The 23,227-nt window shown below is 39.8% G+C and overlaps 1 protein-coding gene across 1 annotated transcript; it reads right to left on the reverse strand.

Moving 5' to 3' along the window:
• Nucleotides 1-228: 228 nt before the first annotated feature.
• LOC134554506 (immunoglobulin kappa light chain-like) lies at nucleotides 229-20,689 on the reverse strand. Its single transcript, XM_063405079.1, has 6 exons — nucleotides 20,339-20,689; nucleotides 19,896-20,219; nucleotides 10,422-10,475; nucleotides 3,559-3,849; nucleotides 2,052-2,105; nucleotides 229-1,326 (listed from the first exon to the last, which is right to left on the reverse strand). The coding sequence occupies exons 1-6, from the start codon at nucleotides 20,379-20,381 to the stop codon at nucleotides 1,193-1,195; spliced, it is 900 nt and encodes a 299-aa protein (XP_063261149.1). The 5' UTR covers nucleotides 20,382-20,689; the 3' UTR covers nucleotides 229-1,192.
• Nucleotides 20,690-23,227: the final 2,538 nt, after the last annotated feature.

Genomic DNA, 23,227 nt, shown 5'->3' on the forward strand with positions numbered 1-23,227 from the left:
TATAACAGAAAATATGTAACAAACTAGTATTTGTTGTTCTATGTAAGTGTTCCTATTAACACACTCAAAAGCAGGAAAGTGATGTTTTAAGGATCTTTGATTTCCTGAGAAATTTCTATGAACAGAGAAATTAATCAGGTGTATATGAACAGAGAAATTAATCATATTAGTACAGGCTGTGGAAATGCTGGAGAACAAACTCAGGCTGCATAAAGACAGCTGGAGGAAAGTTTTTATTGCCACCATTATTACAGACACATTGAATGTAAATGCTACAGGGGTATGTCTCCAAAACCTAGGGCAGTGTTTTGCCCAAAATCAATCAAGTGATTTATCCCAATCTGTCTACTTCCTATTTTTCCACAAAAATTTGAAAGGAATTGATTTGTGGAACTGGGAGATTGAGAGTTCAAAGTCTCTGAGAATTTTTCCTCCCTTGTGAAAATACTTTATCACAGCTTCACATTCGAGGTTTTGCTCAATTTTAAAAGGTGCCTTTAAACAAGGTGAAGTTCATGATTATTGTGATTGTTTTCTTTGTTTTTAAATTACAATGTGCAGATTTTCAGACAATGTCACAGTGCTGGTGGATTTCTTCAATTTCTGCATGTGTGCACCTTAGAATTACTTTTATTCTCATCTGACTTCCTCATTCAAAATTCTTTTGTTCACTTTTAAAAGTTTTGTTTAATTGTCTCTTAAAGCATACCGCTTCGGAATAATTAATTCCTGATTTGTTGGATACCTGAGAGTTACAACAAATCACTGAGAGTAAAAATGAACCAAACCTGTGAATTTACTGCACAAGAATGCTCCTAATTAAGCCTTAAATATGGTGACAAAACACATCTGTGCTTTATATGTCAAAAGCCCTGTTATAGCCCTAAGCTTCTGGATGCATAGCTACTTTTGACATGGCTACCTTCTTCATTTTGCAATATGGACTTGGATTAAAATGCATTATTCCAATTGCCTATCTTTATTCAATATTCAGAAAAAAATTGGAAAACCAGACTGATACAAAAACACTAGGAGTAAAGCAAAATGAGGCTTTATGCACTAATAGCAGAAAATTATCTTGGAATTTTTTTTTTGCTGTTACATTTAACACTGAGAGCAGGGGATTATGTATGGATAAGCATACGGCAAAGTAAATTGAAGATCAATTTGTAGCCCTTTCTTGAAACAGCATTTATGCTTTCTTTCCTTGGTGTTTGGTTGAAGCCCATATTCTGTAGATGAAGAAGAGTAGGATAAGGTAGTACATGGAGCTCTTCAGAAGAAGGATGATATATACTAAATATGCTGTCCTGTACATTAACTGATCTGTAATGAAAATAAGACAGAAAAGTCTTGTTTAATGTCAATGTTGTATAGCACCCTAAAAAATGGATAGAAATGGAACAACTGTAGTCAGTTTATTGCTGCAATTACATTGACAACAGTGCACAGCTTAAACATGTACAAAATCTGTTCTGTTCTTTAAATGGGTTTGCACTGCTAATGAGTTCTAGACCTAGTGAGTTTCTTAGCACTAAACTGACTCTCAGTGTTGCTGAGTTATTTTATTACTCCTTGTAAAGACAAGAGCATAACTGTAGTGCTCCCAGCATACAGTATGATGTTGGTTCAAATCCTTTTGTGCTGTATTTCTTGAAGATAACTGCTCATGATTCTTCCTAAATACCATTCAAATTTAAAAAAAAATCTTTTTACAAAGTTCTGGGCAATTGCTAGGCTGATGTAGAATCAGCTGAAGTGTTTAACTACTCCAATTTTTTCAAAAGTGGTGCTTAATGCAGGCCACAAATCTACTAGCCCAAACAGCATCCCTAGCATCTTAATAAAGCTACCTGATAAAGGTAGGAGACCCTCATGAGAAGTTAGTTCAGAGTAATGCTGAAAGATTTTTGAGTTGTTGACCCCAGATTTGAAAGATTTTGTGTATATTACTAAGAAAGATAATTTTTGTGATGTTCAGATCATATGTAGCGATATCTAACTCTTGCATGACATGCGTCATTTTCCCACATTTTAACACATTAAATTACCTCTATTAACTGTTTTGCAGACCTCTTCCTGAGGAGCAGTCTTCACATAATCCACTGGAAAGAGAGTTTAAAGGCTCCAGTTAGGCTTTTCTTTAATTTTAACAAACATGAATTGAGAAATAGGAGAAAAAAGAGGCTGTACGGGAACAAGGCTAGGATAATGAGAAGTTAGTATTAAATAAAAGAAAATGGAGCCTTAAGATTAGTCTGCAAAGCTGACCTTCACAAGTAGGATTCATTTGCAGAGAGAATTTGAAGAGGATAAATACTCGAAGAAGTGGCTGGGTATTTGTTGCCATAAGTGGGAGATGTATCTTTGCCCTTTCAGGAATGTGCCCACTAGGCTGTTCCTAGGGAAAATCTCATTTATTAGGAACAGGAGTCAGTTTGATCACCTGACCTTGCCAGTGAAGAGGCTGAAGTCCATTTGCCTTCACAACCTCCTTTTATCAGAAACGCAGAATAATTTACGTTGGAAGAGGCTTCAGTTAATATGTTAATATGTTAATGGTTGTTCAACAGCAAAGAATAATATTGAGGAGTGTATGACCTTAACTTTCCCCACTGGGAATTGTGGTGCTGGTTTGTTCTCTAAAATATATCCTTTTTGTTCTTGAATTCTGTGAAGTAGCAAATTTGAGTTTGTTCTTGTTTATGTTGTTTGTATGCATTGATACAAACATTATAGACATTTATAGTGCATCTCTAAACACATCCTCCGTCTAAATAAACTTAAAGTATATTTTTGTCAGAATATATTTTGAAGGTTGAAACGTTATTGTTGCTCATGGCCATACTCTCACTCATAGGTTAATTTATAGTAAGTTAAGCAGAGGTAGGTGTGGAGAGAAGATTAACCTAAACCAACTTAGACCACTTTTCTTATAGATGATTTAAACAATTTGCATTGAGTATAAGTTACTTTTTCTTTAAAGTTGCATTGTCTTTCAGATTTGGCTTTGCATAATCAATCTTTCCACAATTAAAAACAAAATCTTATTTTTATACATGGCTATTAACTTACCGTTTCTGGATTGTGGGTAAGTAATATTTCTAAACTTGTTTTACATCCTCAGTAATCTCATTTTTAACTCCTTAGTTTTTTATAGCTGTGATCATGTCAGGGGGTGTAAGAGGGACTTATACCTGTAAGCTATGAGAGGTAATACTGTTTCCAGAAACTTCTGTAAGATGGAAAGTAACAGACATCTTTCAGTGTAGATCCATTGGAGTTGAGATAGTTTACATCTGATGAGATTAATTACTTTGAAATAACTATGACTTTTCTGTTACAATGGGATGCATATTTGGGGGCTATAACACAGGCTGAGTTACTTTTCCTGGGAAAACTTTGGATAGCTTCTCCAGTTGTGTACTTTAGCTATTGTGCCTAGGAGTACAGATGTCTTCATTGGTAATAGCAAGCATTATTACTCTAATTTTATTGTAAAGAAGAATGATGTTTATAATAGTACTTCAAATTACATTTTTAGCATGTGGAATATACCTTGTGTTGGCAGTGAAGCCTTTCCCTCTTCGTGCTCGTATTTGCAGTAGTATTTCTTGTCCTCATTCTCTGCTGGCACAGTTAACCAGCTGGCAACTGAATATTCATCTTCTTTTGTGGACTGCCAAGTGTCACCTTTTACTACTTCATCTGTTACCTCCTTTTTGTCATCAGTCCATGTCACCCTAATAACTTCAGGGTAGAATTTCTCAATTAGGCAAACATATGTTATCTGATTTTCATGGTTTTTTTGCAGGATTTCAGAGTTTGCTGGTGGAGAACTTCCTTTTTCTGTATGGGTTATTGGAGGAAGGAAATTAACAAAACAGAGTTGGAAGATCAGTTGTGTACAGCAAATAAATACGCAGCCAAAAATACAAATTCTGAAGAGCAGCAAAATAAATTACTTTTAACAAATATTAATATGCTCATAACAAATGTAAATACGCTTTTGAGAAACATTAATAAACTGAAATACTGTTGAATATATCAATAGCTGTTAATCTCACTAGAAACTGAGTTAGAAATCTTAAGGTGGCTATATTCCACAACCTTCCAAGCAGCACTGCTGTCAGAAAGTGTATTTGCCTGTTCAAGTCCCTGACAACTATTAAATAACAGTAATATTTTCTGAACAAGCATTATTTATTCAATAAGAGGAATTTATTATTGCTTTACATTATTTAAGCAAAAAGAAGTATATTAAAATTTTGTCCACAGAATATTAAACATAGACCACCTACCTTTAAAATCTCAGCAGTCTTATGTCCCCAGTATAAGTCCCCACTGCTATATAATGAACATCTGCTTTATCTAATAATTGTTTTAAGCCAATATTAATTTTAGGGGGCAAGGGAAGAGAAGACAACAACTGATCTGTTTTTAAGGCATTCCATGTATTTCCCAGGTGAGTATTTTTATCAAGACAAAAAAATGGAATTACAAAATGCCTGAGACGCCAAAGGTTGGCAATGACATTCTGCCGTACTAAATCTGTTTAAATATTGAATTAACACATTTGAAAATGAAAAACCAAAACTAGACTAAAGCAGAAGAACATGCTATAGCTGGATAACATTTTAACATCTAAACAGCATATCTAGCCAGAGTTGTCTGCATAAGTGTTGTGCTTTGGGAAACATGCTCAGTATGAATATACATTAATATTTTTTAAATTAAAAGTGAACTGTTTCCACAGGCCTATTTGACATAAACTCCATTTCATTTGCCTCTCTGGATTAAGCCTGCATGCAGTCTGGATTAGGAGGAGACAAAATCATCCAGATTTTGCCCACACTGAGATATGTTTTGATATGATTAAGTGGATAGTAAATTTAAGGGTCTGATTTAGGTAAACATGAACTTCTGCAGTGAGTGCATAGGCAGTGCTCACAGGCAATCATTTCTGTCTATGCTTAACTGCAAGTGAAAGCTGAATGCAGTTTTCAAAACTGACACTTGTTACACAGAAAGTACTGCTTAAGACTATTTTTTAAGACACAAGATGTATTTCGGGTGTTCCCTTATCCCACTTTTTCTCTTGAAGTCCTATGTAAATCTCTGCCATTGAATTTGAGCAAGTAGATGCATGGGGTTTAAGTTCTGGTCTGACTGATTGGTGCAGTTTTAATGTATTGGGAGAAAATACATTACTATAAAGTGCATTTTTGCCAAAAAAATATCCACTTTTCTTTAAATGATCTGGCTGTTCTAGAGAAATCTTCTACATTGCATTCTCGCTAAAACAATTTACTGATTCTTTAGAGTATTTCAAACTTGGTGTTTAAAGAGAAAGACGACCTGTCTACCTTCAGAAAGGTGTCTACCTTCCTTATATTAAGAATTTCCTTCATTTTAGAGATGTCATTAAAATGACAATGTGGACTGAGTTCTGTTGTAGCAGAAATATAGTTTCTGACAACTTTACAGCTCTCTAACATTATCTTGGAGTTATTTTATCTTCTTTATGCATCAGTCCTCCCAAGGATGGAAGATTAAAGTAATTTCTAAAATTATGTATTTGTTCCAGAGTTGGATACACTCACAAGACCATGAAGTAGCTCTTGTCCCAGTGACATTGCACTCTGCAAAGCCTCATGACTATTTTAGAAGTTTCTTTTAGATTTTCAAAATTTAGTAAGTTGTTCTAACTAATTTCAGTACATATAATAGCTTAGTTTGATGTTCTCTTAGGATAGCAAGTCTAAATGGAGAGTTGAGAGAGATTCTTCCAACGGCTGGTTCATCCAGCTCATTTTAGACACTTTTGTTATGATGGAATAATTTCCACCTCTGGAACTGCCAATGTCATCCCATTAACTGTAAAAACACCCTAGATGCACAGCTTACACAAAACACTTAAATCATATCACAATACTGAAGAAACACATTGCTTGAATAATTGCAGCTGTGTGCATGCGTTGAAGTGTCTCATGTACATATACGGGTAAGTGGATGACAGTGGAAAGTGGAAAAATTAACTTTTGCATCTATCTATCTATCTATCTATCTATCTATCTATCTATCTATCTATCTATCTATCTATCTATCTGTCTATCTATCTATCTAATCTTTTTATGTGAGAAAAATTCTTTGTATGCATGTTTCTGAAGTAAAAGGATAAAAACCTGTAGGATTTGCTGTAGGTTTTGACATATTTTCAGGCTGATCTGCAAAGTCTTTGACATCAGCCAGTTTACACTGGCTTTTCTGGGCAAATTATCTGGTTCTTTCTGAAGAATTTTAAAGTAATGAACTTGCACTCATTTGTCAGTTTTGATTTCAGCATTGAAAAATGTGGTTTACCTTGTTAAACAATTTTCTAAGGCAGGTTTTAAGAGGTATATAGGTATTCCTTTCTCAAATAAAATATAGGTATGAGCAGATATTTCTTAAGCAAACATTTATCTTTTCTCTCACATAACAATGCAGCGAGGCTGTAAAACATTGTTCAAACAAAATCCTGGAGTTAGTTTCACAACTGATGGGCTATTAAAAAATTAAGTTCAAAATATATCTTTATATAGATTAGCTGTCAAAAGTTTTCTTAATTAAACTCCTCTATAGTTTCTTTGTAAGTATTTATAAATAATATTTATAAATAAGGTCACTGTGTTCTTAAACTGAAATTTTAATTCTCACTACTTGGATGAGCCCACAAAATTGAGTAATTTTGTACTGATGCTCAAAGGTCCTCTGTTCCACTTCAAGCCAGTGGCACCTGAGGAAGTTTAACACACTCATAAACAGCTCATAAACAGCATTCTTGTCCTGCTTGACAGTGACTTCAGGGATTATAACTGGTAACAATATAGTATAGTCCTGACTTATGATGAGCCTTTCCAGATACCTTAAAGAGCTTCTTTCAGCAATCTTTCCAAAGTTTTCCCATTACAAAACTTTTAAAAACATAAGACCGTGAAAAACTTACAAGAGACAGTGAGCTTTGTGCCAGAACCAAATACCAAATACCCTCTCACACTGGTACGTTCCTTAACAGAAACAGCTGTCTGAAGGATGGGATGACATACAAAGAGACCTGGACAAGCTCAAGAACTGGATCCATGGGTATTTCATGAGGTTTAACAAGATCAAGGCAAGGTGCTGCACCCTGGTATCAACACTCATCAAGGCTGAGGGATGAACAGATGGAGAGCAGCCTTGGGAAGAAGAACTTGGGGATGCTGCTGGATGGGAGGCTGGACATGACACAGCCATGTGCATTTGTAGCCCAGAAAGCTAAATGTGTCCTAGGCTGCATCAAAAACAACATGACCAGCAAGGCAAGGGAGGGGATTCTGCCTCTCTACTTTGCTCTGGTGAGACTCCTCCTGGAATGTTGAGTCCAGATCTGGGGTCACCAGCACAGGACAGATATTGACCTGTTGGAACAAGTCCAGAGGAGGCCAACACATTGATCTGACCTCGCCTATGATGAAAGTTTGAGAGAACTGGTATTTTTCAGCCTGGAGAAGAGAAGGCTTTGGAGTTGCCTAATTGCTCCCTTCCAGTACCTGAAAGGATCCTACAAGAAAGATGGAGAGACTTTTTTACAAGAGCATGCATGGCTTCACACTGAAAGAGAGTAGGGTTAGATTAAATCTTAGGAAGAAATTCTTTACTGTGAAGGTGGTGAGGCACTGGAACAGAGAGACCAGAAAAGTTGTGGATGCCCCATCCCTGGAAGTGTTTAGGGCCATGTTGGATGGAGCTCTGAGCAACCTCATCTAGTGGAAAGTGTCCCTGGCCACAGCACTGGGGTTTAAACTTGATGAATTTAAGGTCTCTTTCAACCCAAGCCATTCTATGATTCTATGATTTTGGTCAGAAAAGTAACAGATTTAACAACTATAATATGAATAATAAGATTCTCTTGATTTGGCTTTGTGAGAGTAGATTATTTGGATTCAATCTCAGTTAACACTGCTATTCACAAAGACCCTTATCCTAAGTCCTGGTTTTCTCCATCTCTTAATAATTTAAAGTTCTTAAATGTGAAGTAACTACAGCCCTTCTACTCTAATAATGAGTCAAAAGCCTCAGCCTCATAAAGACAAAATCCTACAGAATTAGTGATGCTTGAAAATAATTTATTTTAAACTGTATATAGGAAAAGTATGGGAACTACCTGATTAGGTAGGTGAGGGTTTTAACTAAAAACAAGCTTATCATGCCGCAGATATTACATTGAATTATAGGTATGGTTTACTTAGTCCTTCTGGCATAAATTATTAAATCAATCTTTGCTCAATATGTTAATATAGGTTTATGTATTAACCAGGCTTAAACCCTTGGTTGAAGTACCTCCTCTGCCTTGTATGTCTATAGTTGTTCACTTCAGGATTATAGCATTTAAAGCACATGTGGGAAGTGGGAAAAATATTTTTGTCTGCCAATTTCTGTTAAAATAAATGCCTCTGCAAGAAAGGCAAAAATGGGATCACTTCTTCATTATGTAATTATTAAGCAGTAATTCATCACAATTGATACTGAGTAATGAATTAATTTGTTAAGCAGTTATTACATAATGAGAGGAACATTGGAGGCACTAATTTATTTCTAATGCCAAAGTGTTGTGTATGTGACATACGTATGATAATTATACATGATATGTGTATGTGATATGTATGATAATTATGAATAAGTTATTTCACTTTTTCTAGCCTAATTCAAAAAGATTTTTTGCAATGTCCATTGCATACTGTTCTTTGTATCTGTATTAGAAAGAGGTTTTCTTTTTTCATACTTAATTCTCAGCTGCTTGATTCCCTGCTAATTCCTTCAGTACAGCTGGAGGAAAGAATGGGGTCTCTGAAAACTATTACAGACAATTTTCCACCAGATTTCTAGGAGAACTATGATCAAAATTGGCTTGAAATAGCTTCTTTTTAAGCATGTTTATCATCCTAAACCACTGTATTACAAATACCATAAGGGTAAATGGAGGAACGGCGAGCTGGGAAGTAAAATCCTGCACAAGGAATGGTGCTGACCAAAGAGCTAAATGGGCTGAGTGACCTCTGAGATAGTATAATACTCATCTATATGAGTACCACTCCAAGTTCCTACAGCTTATTGTATGAACAATATACATACAACTTAAAACATAAAACTTACCTGAGACAACGAGTTTTGTACCTGAGCCAAACATCTTGTTGTAATATCCCATCACAGTGAATAAAGCCTTTACAATATCAGTGTGGCTCAGTTGTGTTCACATGGGTAGTAACTACTCTTTAAAAAAAAAATGGATTTGCTGTATAATCAATTTTAGACCTAGGAAAGTGTAAAGGGAGCAGTCACCTAAAATAAACAAAACTAAAAAATAAAAACCAAAAAAATGTCGAATTTTTGGAGGACATGTAAGTTGTTAAATGAACAGGATTCATCTCAACTAATTTGAGTCTTCTGAAAGCTTAGGTGGACGGTGCAGATGGGGCACCATGGCTCCATCTCTGCTTTCTGGAAACAGGTAGCCTGACCATAAGATTTATTTGATCAGATGTTGGCAAGTAATTTGCTCCTAATACACCCCCATAAGAGCATGCCTAGAACTGGTGAACATTATGTGGAGATTTGAGGAGCATGAGACTATTGACCAGTATTTTTGTTACCTGTAACATGAAGCAAAATTGCATCGATGGGAATCAAAATTCCCACTAACAAGATACACGATTCTCAGCTGGTCAAAATTAGGTAAACCATTTTCATCTCAGATGCTTAGCTGAGCCAAATTACAGGCAAGTACCACAGCACCTAGTGTTTACTTGAAGCAAAATATTTTCAGTAGTAGTAACAACTGATAGTAAGCAGTTTCTGCAAAAGCTAGGAAGAGAGAGCAGCCTTTCAACTCTGCTTATCTTAAAAGCTGCAACTTTCTGTTCTGGGCATATCTCAGATAACTCTCTTATTTTCATTCATAGTCAGATACAGTCATAAAGAAAAATGTCTTGTTTTTCAAAGAATATGTGTAACACAGAGGTTGGCCATATACTTTCAGAATGAATTAGGAATATCACAAAGGACAAATGTGCAAACTTAGAGATAAAAAACATTTTTCTGTTCTCCAAATTCTGTCTTTGCCATATTTAAATTGATTTTTACATAGAAAATCACAATGAGATAAGTTATAGATCTCTGCTGCAATAGCTGTTGTATTTCCCCCATTTTATGCATAAATACAGAACAATTACATTGTGTTCTGCAAATGCAAATGGAAATGCAGTTTAAGGGGGAAATCCTGCAAAGTATTCAGAACGTTAGAATTATGGAGAATTAAAATAGCAGAGCACTTAATGCCAGGCAATATCTAGCTGTATTGAAAAGCATTTTAGAAGTAGTCAGGTTTTACATTTTATACTTACCTGAAACTCTAAGTTCAGTTCCACTTCCAAATATTTTGACGTCAGGATCCCACAGTCTGATAATGCTTATCAATATCTCCTGCACTGCATTTTTCTTGCATAGGCTACAGAAAACTCTCTCTGATTTAAAAGCTGGTGATAAATCTTACTGAATGCTATAGCTGAATTTTCAACATTGAGTAGAGTGCCATTTCTAGAAATACTTCAACTTTTGCAGTGAATAAAAAGTTCTGAAAATTTTTGGTCAGAGGCATAGATAGAAAACATTTTAAATTTCTCTGTAACTCTCCTCAGCAGTTTGCAATTTTACTTAATTATAGCCATCTTGGTAATGTCATGTAGTTTCTGAGTAACATACTCTAGGCATTGCTATATGCTTTATACTGAAAACAGCATTCATCCTTTTGATTGCATAGCTTCACCACAATTAAAAACAATACAAATTCAAAAGCAAACCAGTTGCTTTCAAGTAGGGCCAGGAACTAGAAATTTATTACACCAAGGGAATTTTTCTTCCCAATCAATTTAGATCAGACCACTTCTGTCAATAAGAAACTTTTTCCTTTCTCACATGCTGTTCTGGGAGTTAACTTTCAAGCAGTTCACTTTTGTTTCCTAGAACAGGACAAAACCATCCCTGTATTTAAATCTACCTACCCAATTGGGACACCATGCACAGTTCACAAACAAAATATGATTTATCAGGAGAAATTAATTTCCCTCACATTGTTTCATTCTTGATTATCTGAGAACTTGAATGATTCTGTGAAAATCAGTTCAAGGATAATGGTACTTACCAGAGACAGTTAGCTTTGTCCCCATGCCAAAGTATTTGATCCAGGTACTCCACACTGTGTTTTGACTTTGCAATAAGCTAGCATGCTCTCTTGATATACCATCGATGAAGAAAATCACTATTTTTCCCAGTCATCCATGGGAGTCTGCATGAAGACCTGGTCCTTGGATGCTGGGAGGTCATCAGGAATTTCAGATGTGCATGTGGATGTTCAGCCAACAGCTAATGTCCTTCAGAGAAAATCTCTTTCTGAAGTTTTAAAAGTTTGTTAGATAACCCCTCCACTTAATGGCTTAGAATTAGATTATGTTTTTTCTTCGATTTTAGACATCAAATAAGAACACAGTCCTGAATGTGAAAAACCCATATTCCTTCAGGCGAAAAGCCTGCTCTTTACCAAAGGTGTACACATGCAATTACATGACATCAAGTACTACTAGCATGAAGTTCATTTTTCATTGTCTGAACACAGAAGAGGGAAAGGAGGGAGACCATTGTGAAGGTGTCTCTGTGCTGCATGTTGCATTATCTTGCTCCAAGTAGGTGGCTATTGTCTGCTCATCTCTTGGAACCACTCCAGGCTTTGCTACAGCAGCTCACTGGCAGCTCTTTATATAGTAACTGGTGGGAGATGGAGGCTTTTCCTTGTGCAGGTTTTTTTATAAAACGGCCCAAGATAACATCAGAGGAGTCACTACTACTGTCAATCAAACAGCCTGCATGCTTAGTTTGGCATTTAAAACAAGCTGAGTTAGAGTACTTCTGGGATCTCTTGTAGCATACTGACTGCAAAATTATGTTGAGAAATTACTATTTGTGGAGAGAGGGAGGAACTAGAGGGTGAAGGTCTTTCAGCTGAAGTAGATGTGAAAAACTCCAGTGGTCCACTTAGAAGTCTTCTGGACAGAAATATCCTAATCACAACCACAAATCAAGGACAGGAGTGATGTAGATAGAATGATGCTGAATGGTGTTTTTCCTGCAATGCTGTTAGACTCGCAGCGAAGGAAACCACCTCTCTTGGTTCTGGCCAGACAAGGTTAATTTTTGCAGTAGACAGGAGAGTGTGTGGCTAGGACACTCAAGTTATTCTACATGACCTCACCTTATTGTTGGCTGTGGGGAAAGGAGTCTCCTCTGGGGGAGAAGGGGTTCCTTCTGGTCAAGTACATGCGGCAGAGGGAGCAGTTTGGTAATGCTGGTTCCAGGCTGGAGGGAGCAGTCAACTAATGCATTTCAAGCAATTATATGGGAATTGTACTGTATGTGGCACACTTCATTATTAACATTGTTCCTGTTATTTTTTGCTTTCTTATCTCATTGCTGTTTCCAGTACCTTGTTCTTATCTCAACCCATGATTTTCCCCTTCTGTGCCTTCAATTGCCTACAGGGAGTAGGGGGAGCAAGCAAGCATAACATGGTTTGAAGAGTTTCAATCAGAGCACTACACTGGGGAATGCCATCCCTAAACCATGACAGCCTTACTTGGTGTCCAAATGGAGTATGAAATGTTGAGATAAAAACAGGTCTGTCCAGAGCCGGATGGAAACAAAATTGATCCAGTCATTTATTATATTAAGTATAGAGCCACTGGTTACAATTTTGCTTGATCTGTTCATGCATTTGTGGTACCTAACCCTGTATACATTCCTGTATGTGCTCCTTGCAGTGCTCTTTTTCAGAGCAGGGAGAAGGATCAGGGTTGCTTTGTTGATGTATTGGGGGATATTAGCTAATGACATGACAACATCAAGGTCAATGAGTGACATTTGGGATGTGTATTCAGTGTTGCTCTCCTCCCATTACCTTGGACACAACCTTTGGGGGTCTATTAATAATTATAGCCAGTTTGTGGAAGGAACAGGAGAGGATGATTTTCCCAAGATTTTCATCCCCTTTTCCTGTTTCAGACCTGTCACAACAGCTTGTGACAATTCTGAATTTCCCTTGGATGTTAAAGAAAGAATGTTCTTGTTCCAAGTCTGCCAGGTCCCCTCAGAGTTGTCCACACCAAGTTTAGACTCAGGACAGAGATTTATAGGGAGCTTATTCAGAGATGTAACTTGAGGGTGGATAGTCATGAGTGCCATGAAATGTAAGAGAAAAGCTTTTGAAGGATTATTCTGCTCCAATGTTTTGAATGCTCACCCCTGAACATCTACCCTGGCAGAGGTGTAACTTACTGCAATGTGCCCTGCCTACTCTTTACTGGAAACAGTTCAGTATGAGACAGGACTCTCAGGGGGAAAGAAGAGGAAAACAGACCAGCAGGCACTATGGCCACTCAAACTGCAGCTGAATGAGAGGAACAACCTGTACTAGTACAGAAGAAGAAATTCAAGACAAAATCAGTTTGTTTAGTGAGGGATGAAGAATAGGGCCCTCACAAAAGGAGGAAGAGACAAGGCCAGAGATAAATACCTAATCCCTACCCCAGGTGAGCTGTGAGATATGTGAAAAGATTTCAGCTGCCAGTCAGGAGAGCCCCTGGTGACTTGTCTGTTCTGATGCTGGGAAACTGTGGCCCAGAACATGAAAGTAGATACTAGTGAACCCAAGCAGCTGAGATTCCTGTTCTGGGATCTGGTCATTGGCAAGGGGATTGGGAAGAGGACAGAAACTTTCAGCCTCTGGAGGTGACTCCTGTCCAGTGGAAGGGAAAGCATTATTTCATCCTCTTAAAGATGATCCAATAGGGTACCCAAGAAGGTGGAATGCCATGGAAAAAGGTATCCAGTACCAGAGCAAATTAGCTGTGCTGAAGGTAATCTCTAGGGATTCAAATAACAAGCAGTCCCTTGTCCAGTGTACACAACGTATGAAGTTTGTATGGAGCTTGCCATCATTGTACACCAACCCTTTGTCATCCTTTTCATTGATGTCAATGAAAGAAGAAGAAACATTGCTGCAGTGTTTCTGTCACTGCCAACAGCGACAGTATGTTTATCTTTTTTCCTCCTTACCAGGCTATGCCTTGGCTGTGGTAACACTGCCCAAGGCTTTGGACAGACTCCAAAGATTCAAGCAACCTAGAGAGGAAATGTCTGATGTCCTGCCAGTACAGACCATAGTCTCTTCTGTTGGGAGCATGCACCCTCCTGCTCAAGAGAGAGGTACATACCACAAGGTAACCTAGAGGTGGTTTTACCTGTGTGACCACAGAGAGGACATGACTTGTCTGCCCTAGCAGGACAAGTACGAGTGTGCTGGTTTAAAAAAACAGCTGGAAAATTAAACCCCATTTAAGCTGTTGTTATGGTTTTCGGATGGGATGGAAATAACAACGTGACTTTCATTGTGATGCATAAATGAGAGCCATCTTTGTTCTTCTAGATTCTCTTTTTATACAGGACTTCTGTACAATTCATATGATTGGTCCTTAGAGCCTACACCCCTTTGTAAACATCCTTTGCCAGTAAACATGTTGGAAAAACACCACCTGCTGATGGTTTTCACTTCCCAAGAATTGTTTTGAATTCCTTCTTAAGATCTTCCCAGGCCAGATTGAGAAAGTTGCTTGCTTGTCTTTCACACAGACCCTAGCAGTGCCTGAAGCCTACAATTCAGATCATTGTCAGTACCCACATTTAAGCTTCTCTTTTTTCCCCCAGTAGCCTCTTAGGAGAACAAATGATGCTTTAAGTTTTAGCTTTATTGTTTTTCAGATTCTGTGCTGCCTAGGGGTGTAGTTCTGAGCCTCATATTAAATGCTAGTAACCTCATAGAGTAGGTAGACAAAGCAAATCCTTTTCCTGTTGAAGCCCAAGGACAACTTTCAAGCCCAAAAGCATAAACAATGGTGGACTGAAGGGAGAAAGAAGGATGGGACCTCACAACCTGAAGCTGTAATTGGACAATTAAACCCCAATATGCAAATGGACCTAAACTTATAACAGTGTAAGACCTGTAAGAACTTATAAATGTGACTGGTTGTCCATTTTGTGACCATTCTAAGTCCACCTTGGGTGTAGCCCTGGTGAGGCTCTTTTCCTGCCCTTGGTGTACCCTAAAGGCCTTTCAGTAAATATCTACTTTATTCTCTATCTCTGTCCAGTCTCTGTTTTAGGTCAGCCTTCCCAGGCATCACTAAAAGCAGAGATTCTGAGTTAAGAACCATTTACTTGAGAAAAAACATGACTGAAATAAGAAAAATGAACAGTAACTATATTAAAGTACACAAAAAAAAAATGTGATCTACATACAGAAGATTAGTCACCAAGTAAGATCTTGCACAACCTGAGACAAAGAAGAAAGTGAGGTCTGGCCCCTCCTCCCGTGCACTGGGGCACACGGCCCCAGTGCACGGGAGGAGGGGAATTGAATGGGAGCCATGCTCCTGAAAAACACTGGCTCCATCCGTTGCAGCAGTGGTCCCAATGCAGGGGTCTCCCTTTCCCCAGGGCAGTGGTTGTCTCAGTGGTGGTCCTGGTGGGCACTGCAGCCTGCATTGGGGTTCTTGGCAGCTGCAGAATTAACAGTAAGAGTAGCAGCAGCTGTGGCAGTAGCAGCATTTACCCCTTTTACATTTCCAATGGCCATGTATTTAATGGAACAGTTTATTCTTTTCCATAGCCGAGTTGAGACTGGCTGCCTCCAGCTTCTGACAGTTCAGCACTTTCTGCTGCAACCAAGCTGCCACCATGAAGTGAATGGTATGGAATTAAACAGTGTTAGAAACTCCACCCCTCTTTTTTAGCTCTGTACCCAGGACAACCTCTGCAGGAAATTTTTCAAGGATAAATGCCCCTCCAGTTTACAGCAGGCAAGTCCTCAGAAAAAACAGGAGGGCTGAAGTTACTTCTGATCTTCTTGTAGGGACTGACCTCCAGTTCATATTTACAAGAACTGAGAAATGAGTACTATGACCAGAACTAGAGGGGCTTCTAGCCAGATGGAGAAAAGGGACAATCCTATCTACTGGACTGTGTGAATCTGATGGCCCAGCACAAGAGTGTAAGGCTTTAGTTGACACTGACACACAATGTACTTTGGTGCCATCAAGATCTGTAGGGGCAGAATCTATCTCTGTTACTGGGGTGACAGGGGGATCCCAACAGATGACAGTACTGGAAGCTGAGGTGAGTCTGACTGGGAACAAAATGCAAAAAGATCCCGTTCTGGGGTCCAGAGTCCCCATGTGTCCTTGGCATAGATTACCTTGGGATAGCGTATTTCAAGGACCCAAGAGGGCATTCTGGGCTTTTGGTATAGCTGCTCTGGAGATAGAGGAAACTAGGCAACTAAATACCTTGCCTGGTGTCTCAAAGGATCCTTCTGCTGTGGGACCGCTGAGGGTGGAAGAACAACATGTACCGATCACTACACAACAGTGCATCATCAACAATACTGTATCAACCAGGGCTCTGTGACCCACATCCATGAGATAATTCATGAACTGGAGAGCCAGGGAGTGGTCAGCAAGATTCACTCACCCTTTAATAGCCCCACATGGCCACTGTGTAAGTCCAATAGAGAGAGGAGGCTGACAGTAGACTCATCATGGCCTGAACAAAGTCACACCACCACTGAGTGCTGCTGTGATGGACCTGCTGGAACTTCAGTATGAACTGGAGTTCAAGGCAGCAAAATGGTGACACCATGGACATTGCCAATATGATTTTCTCCATTCATTTAACAGCAGAGTGAAGGCCACTGTTTGCTTTCACCTGGAGGGATGTCCAGTACACCTGGAATGGATTGCCCCAGGCGTGGAAACAGCCCCACTATTTGCCATGGACTAATCCAGACTGTATTGGAAAACAGTGAGTCTGCAGAATACTTGCAATACATTGGTGACATTATTGTGTGGGGCAACACAGCAAAGGAAGTTTAAACAGAAGAGGAGGAAGAGGTCCCACCATATAATCAGCTACCGGAAAATGAAAAGTGATCTCTTTACTGATGACTCCTGATGTATTGTCAGGATACACTGATAATGGAAAGCTGATGTATGGAGTCCTATATGGTAAGCCACAGAAGCTATTGAGGGACAAGGTGGATCAAATCTGTTTGCAGAGCTGAAAGCTGTCTAGCTGGGTTTAGATATCACTGAATGAGAGAAATGGCCAGTGCTCTTCCTCTACGCTGACTCGTGGATGGTAGCAAATGTTCTGTGGGGTGCATGGAGAGATGCAAAAAGAACTATTGGCAGTGCAGAGGTAAATGCACCTGGGCTGCTGAACTGTGACAAGACATCACTGTCTGGGTAGAGAAGCTGGCTGGAGTAGTACATCTTGTAGATGCACAAATGCCCAAGAGCTGGCCACAACAACAGACAGGTGGAATGGGCTGCCCAAATTAAAGTTGACAAAAATTAAAGTCTGAGATGGATCTTGACTGGCAAGGATGAATTATTTCTGGCTCACTGGGCCCATGACACCTCAGGTCATCAGGGAAGAGATACAACATACTGATGTGTTCTTGATCAAGGGGTGGACCTCATCATGGACATTATCTTCCAGAATATCCACAAATGGGAATTATGTGCTGCAATCAAGCAGGCCAAGAGGGTAAAGCCTCTGTGGTATGCAGAACCATGGTTGAAATATAAATATGGGGAAGTCTGGCAAATTGATTGCGTCACAGTCCTGCAAACCCACCAAGGCAAGCGCTATGTTCTTACTATGGCAGAAGCAACCACTGGATGGATGGAGATGTACCCTGTGCCTCATGGCACTGACAAAGCCACTGCCTTGGGCCTTGAAAAGCAAATCCCGTGGTGACATGACACCCCAGAAAGAATTGAGTCAGACAATGGGACTCATTCTAAAAATGGCCTCATAGACACCTGGGCCAGAGAGCATGGTAAGGAGTAGGTCTATCATATTCTCTGTCATGCACCAGCCTCTGGGAGTATTGAATGGTACAATGGTCTATTAAAGACCATTTAAAAACCAATAGGACCTTCAAACATTGGGATCTATGTTTAGCAGAGGTCACCTAGCTAGTTAACACTTGAGGCTTTACTAAATGAGCTTGCCCTACCCCATCAAAGCCCCCACATAACAGAGAAGGGGATAAAGTACCCATGGTGCATATGAGGAATGTATGTTAGAGTAGACACTTTGGATTAGTCCTGCCTCAAGCAAAGGCAAAGCCATCCATGGGACTCTTTCTGGTGAAGGACCTGGGTGCACATGGTGGGTAATGCAAAGGCATGGGGAAACACAATTTGTTCTTCAAGGGGATTTGATTTTTGGGTAAGAATAGTCTGCAATGTTGAATTGTATGATATGAGTTACTGAATGACACTGGCACTGTATGCCATAATCAATATGGACAAAAAGTATGGACTGCTGCAGATACACCAGTTGGGAGCTCCTGATGCAGCTTGCACACCCAACAGCACACCAGCCCTCCTACCCTGGAAGGCACCTAGGACGGATAGAATCCACATTCATTGACAAAATGAACTCAACAGATATCTTGGAAGGATGGCCACTGACTATTGAAATGATACTCATGCTTTTGCATTTATATAGATATATGTATATATGTACATAGCTGGCAGGTGTAGGATCTGGGTATGATGCAGATGGTATAGAAGGAACAGATAATGTCCGGTTTCAGCCAAGACAGGTTTAATTTTTGCAGTAGTCAGGGGGGGCACTTGTATTCTACACCACCTTTTGTCACTGCTGGAGGCAGGGGAAGAGGGGGTCTCTTTTGGTTGGGGTAGCATGGCAGTGGTTCATATTTTTCATGGCTCAGTGTGGTGAGCTCTTGTGCATTAATCATTTGCCTTTTTCTTGTACACTGTTATTAGTATTGTTGTTGTTACTGTTCCTTTTCTTATTGCATTGCTGTTTCCAGTAAATTGTTCTTATTGTCAAACCATGATCTTTTCCTTTTGTGCCTTCAGTTCTCCTCTCTAGTTCCCTGCAGGTGGGAGATGGAAGGGTAAGTAGGAATGAAGGAGCAACACAAGGTTTCGAGTGATCCAGTGGGAACACTAAATTGGAGAATACCACTCTTAAACCATGAACATTCTATTTGTCTTAACATGAAATGGAGGAAGATGATGGTTATAAGCAGCACATCATCAGCTCTGGTAGGTAAGAGACTGTAAAGCTCTAATTTAAACTGGTCTGGTGTGGAATTTTGAGGTAACTGAATTAGGGTATTAGACAGGGTGTACAGTTTTTCCAACAGCTTACAGTTGCTTACTTGTACAGCAGGGAAGATTACATGGGGAAAATTTTTCTCAAAACTGCTAGGCAGTGCAAGCATATCATTCCCACCACTGAGGTATTTCCTTCAGCACACTGTATTTCTTTTCTGCCTACTCTTTCCTATGGGAGAAAAGTAACCAGATTAGAAGATTTCTGCTTCTCTGTTTGCTCCCCTAAAGACTACCAGAATTATGCCATGGCTGTGTAAACAGCACCAAAGGAGCAGGTAAGTGTCCAGTATTTATATGTGAAGTTTTAAGGCAGTGAAGACTTCCTTTGCCCTTAAAATAGTAGATGTGTGTGGAGGACGGGAGTGTTAATGATAAACCAGACTTCGAGAAGGACATTTATGTGGGGTTACTCATGCTTTTGGAGTAGCAGAAAAAGTTTGGGCCTTTCAGCAGCTCACTCAGATGCAGTGAGAAGACTGGTGGAGCAGCACAGTTACAACCTTGTGGTTCAGATGTTTGGGTGGTTTTTTGCCTTGATGATCTTTGCATTTCTATCACAGTGAGGATCCCAGTAGGCACAGTAGTAAGTAGCAGCATCATCTGGAATCACATTTTTTATTGTAAGAACACATCGCTTCTGGGCAGAACTATTTTCAACTATGTATCTGTTTGTTTGAAAGCCATTTTCAACAATAACTGTGCCTTCTGAAGCGAACAGAAACCTCTCCGGAGCTTTACCCTCCTTCTGCCTATACCAGTGTATGACGATGGCATCAAGATTTGCCTCTAAAGTTTGAATTTCACATGTCATCCGTGCACTTTTTTGGAACTTGGTGATGGATATAGGACTTTGCATGGGAATTTCCTGTGCAAATCCATCTAGGAAGGAGAAAAGGAGAAATTTTGTCAATAGCTGGAATTCAGAGATTTGGAAAGATGCCTGTTAGCAAGGCCATGGATGCCTGCAAGGAAAGGCAGGAAAATCAGGAAGTACTTACAAGACCAAGAGGCTGTGGCCACAAGCACTACCAGCAGCAGCATGTTTGCTTGTCACACTTTGCTCTCACTGAGATTCAGAGGAGGATGAAAGGGACTCCAAATGGGAACTGCGTTGTGTGGGAGGAGGAGGTGGGTCTCTTGAATGGTCTTCAGTGATGAATCTTCTGTGTGCAAGCAGATGAAATATCTCTGCAGAAAACTCTCTCCAGGAGACCAAATATTAAAATTGGAAAGAAGGCTGTAGTCCTGGCGTCTCTTCAAGTAAATATGGGAACTATTGATTAAATCTAAGAATTGTGGCCCTATAAAACTCTAGTCAAGGTGACTAAGAAAAGGTTGCAAGCAAGACCATGTCCCGATATGTGTGGTGGAGTGAAGGTTCTAGCCTGGAGGTTACCCTGGTGGGCAGTGAGTGCATACCTCACCTGAGGGGTGCAGAGAGGTGCACAGTGTCAGAGCAGGTGATGACTGCCTTTTGCTGCTTCAGCTTAGTCACATAGATGCAAGGTGCAGAAGTGCCCAGGGTGCCCCCTGTGCTGGTACTGCCTTCCACCAAAGCTGAAGACCATCAACCTGCAGTGACTGCAGTGACTGCAGAAGCTCAACTGTGGGGACTTGCCTTTGCTTTGGTTTAGGGTGTGGGAGGAAATAGCCGCAGGATTTCAGTTTCATAGTTTAGCTGAATGCAAACACAAAGGCTGGAAAATAAAAGAGAATAGATGTTGTTAACAGAGAGACATCTTGATGAATGCATCTGATGTTGTGAGGTCTCCCCTGTGACTGGTGAGCCTGGGCTGTTGGTCGATGGGAGAGAAGATGGGTTTCTTTGTTCTCCCTCCTGCTGGCAGTTGACCACATGCAGCAGGCTGGTGGTAATCACGTTGCTAAGTGGTTTGGAAAGGTGCATGTGAATGCAGAGCTCTGAGGAGGATCAGGCAAAGAGAGACAACTGCCTCTGTGTGGTGGCAATTGAAGTAATCCCCCTCTTCACAATAAATAAATATGGGAAGGCCTGTTTAATTTTCCATCAGGCCACCCTGAGGTGAAGGGAGGGAGAGTCAAGGAAGAGATCGCTTATCCCAGCAGTCTCTTGCATGGGCAACTATAGATAATCAGAGTGAGAACTGTATTGGTTATTTTATGTTGAGGACCTGAAATTAAGCTGCTGTTGCCAAAAACTACCATGTATGAAACAGTAGCAGTACACTGCTATTCTGATCACAAAGCAGAAATCTGTCAGGCACCTGATTCCAAATGAAGAGTAAAGGAATATGTCAGTGACTGGATCACACATGATTAAATGCCTAATCTACAAGCACTGTTAGGTTTTGTGCTGTAAGCTTTCTAACACAGTAAGTGTCCAAGTAAGAATAATTACTGGCCAAATATGATAGTGTCTATGCCAAGAAGACACATGCAGTGGTTGGAATATTGTTTTACAAAACACCTTTCCAGGTTCAAATTATCTCTATTACATAGACTTGTCACTGATGAAATGGCCAAAATCTATTTTGCAAAGAGCTTTATCTAAAGTTATCTAAATAATTTCCTCCTTGTACATCAATGCTGACTAATTCTGATCACCTCCTTCACCTTCCTGTCTGTAAATGGTTTCCAGGATTAGTGACTCCATCACCTTCCTGGACTGGGACACGGCTAAACTGACTGTAGTTCCCCAGGTCTTCCTCTTTCTCTTTCTTGAAAATAAGAATGACATTTGATTTCTTCTAGTCTTCAGGTATCTGTGCAGATTGTTGTGACCTTCCACAGGTGTCTCTTTGCAAAGGCATTGGCCAGCTGCTTCAGCACTTGTGGGTGCCTTCCATCAGGCACCATCGATTTAGGTGTGTGCAGTTTAAGTGCTCACTAGCCTGATACTCCTCCACCAAAGGCTGTCTTTCTTGCTCTGAACTTTCCTTCTGGTCTCAGGGGCCTAGGACACCTGAAGGCTATTCTTACAGGTAAAGGTTGAGGCAAAGGAAATACCGAGTACCTCAGATTTTTCTGTGTCGTACATCATCAGTTTCCTTGCCCCATCCCAGCAGCTTTCCCTTTTTATTTTGCTGATGCTGTACTTGTAGAATCCTTTCTTGTTTCCCTTTACATCATTTGCCAAATTCAATTCTAGCCGGTCTATTCCTTTCCTAAACCCATTCCTGCATGGTTGAACACGAGCGCCATACTTCTCCAGGATCACCTGTCCCTGATTCCACCTATTTTATACTTTATTTTTATGCCTAAATAAAGTCAGCAGCTTTTTGCTCACTCTTGAGGTACTCCAGCTGCCTCTGCTTGGTTTTCTTGGTGTCAGACTGGACCTTTCCTGAACTTGGGAAAGATTCTTGGATATCATCTAGCATTCCTGGACATTTCTCTCCAGGGTTGTATCTAATGTGATGGATCTGCTTCCAAGCAGATCTCAGAAGAACTTTAAAGTCTGCTCTCCTGAAGTCCAGGGCTGAGGTTCTGCCCTTTCCCCTGCTGCCTTCTCTCAGGAGTATGAACACCACAGGCTTATTGTCACTGCAGCCAAGGCTGCCCTGACCTTTCCATCCACAACAAGGTCCTTGTTGGCTGCCCAATCACCCATGTCAGGAGGTTGCTGCCAGCTCACTCCTGAAATCTCCTAGACTGGTTGTGACAAATTCTCAGATCCCACAATACAATGACAAAAGGCAGGCTGACTGAAGTTAACATCTGAGGTCACATCTACTACAACGTATTTTTCAAATAGTTGAGGAGGACAGAAACATCTAAAGTAAGATGTTATATACTCAAATAACATAGAAACCTAAACAACAACAACAAAATGTTCGGAGCCTGTAGAACTGTAAGTCCATCACTGTGGAGGTATTTATGCTCATTTTTAAAAGGATACTGAACATGTG

The sequence above is a fragment of the Prinia subflava genome, chromosome 1, assembly GCF_021018805.1.
Source record: "Prinia subflava isolate CZ2003 ecotype Zambia chromosome 1, Cam_Psub_1.2, whole genome shotgun sequence".
NCBI classification, from domain to species: Eukaryota; Metazoa; Chordata; class Aves; order Passeriformes; family Cisticolidae; genus Prinia; species Prinia subflava.

Coding starts and splice junctions, on each gene's coding strand:
- LOC134554506 (XM_063405079.1), bottom strand. CDS start 20,381: ATGCTGCTGCTGGTAGTGCTTGTGGCCACAGCCTCTTGGTCTT. Junction 20,220..20,338: donor GGCCACAGCCTCTTGGTCTT/GTAAGTACTTCC, acceptor TCTCCTTCCTAG/ATGGATTTGCACAGGAAATT. Junction 1,327..2,051: donor CTGCAAAACAGTTAATAGAG/GTAATTTAATGT, acceptor TTTTCATTACAG/ATCAGTTAATGTACAGGACA.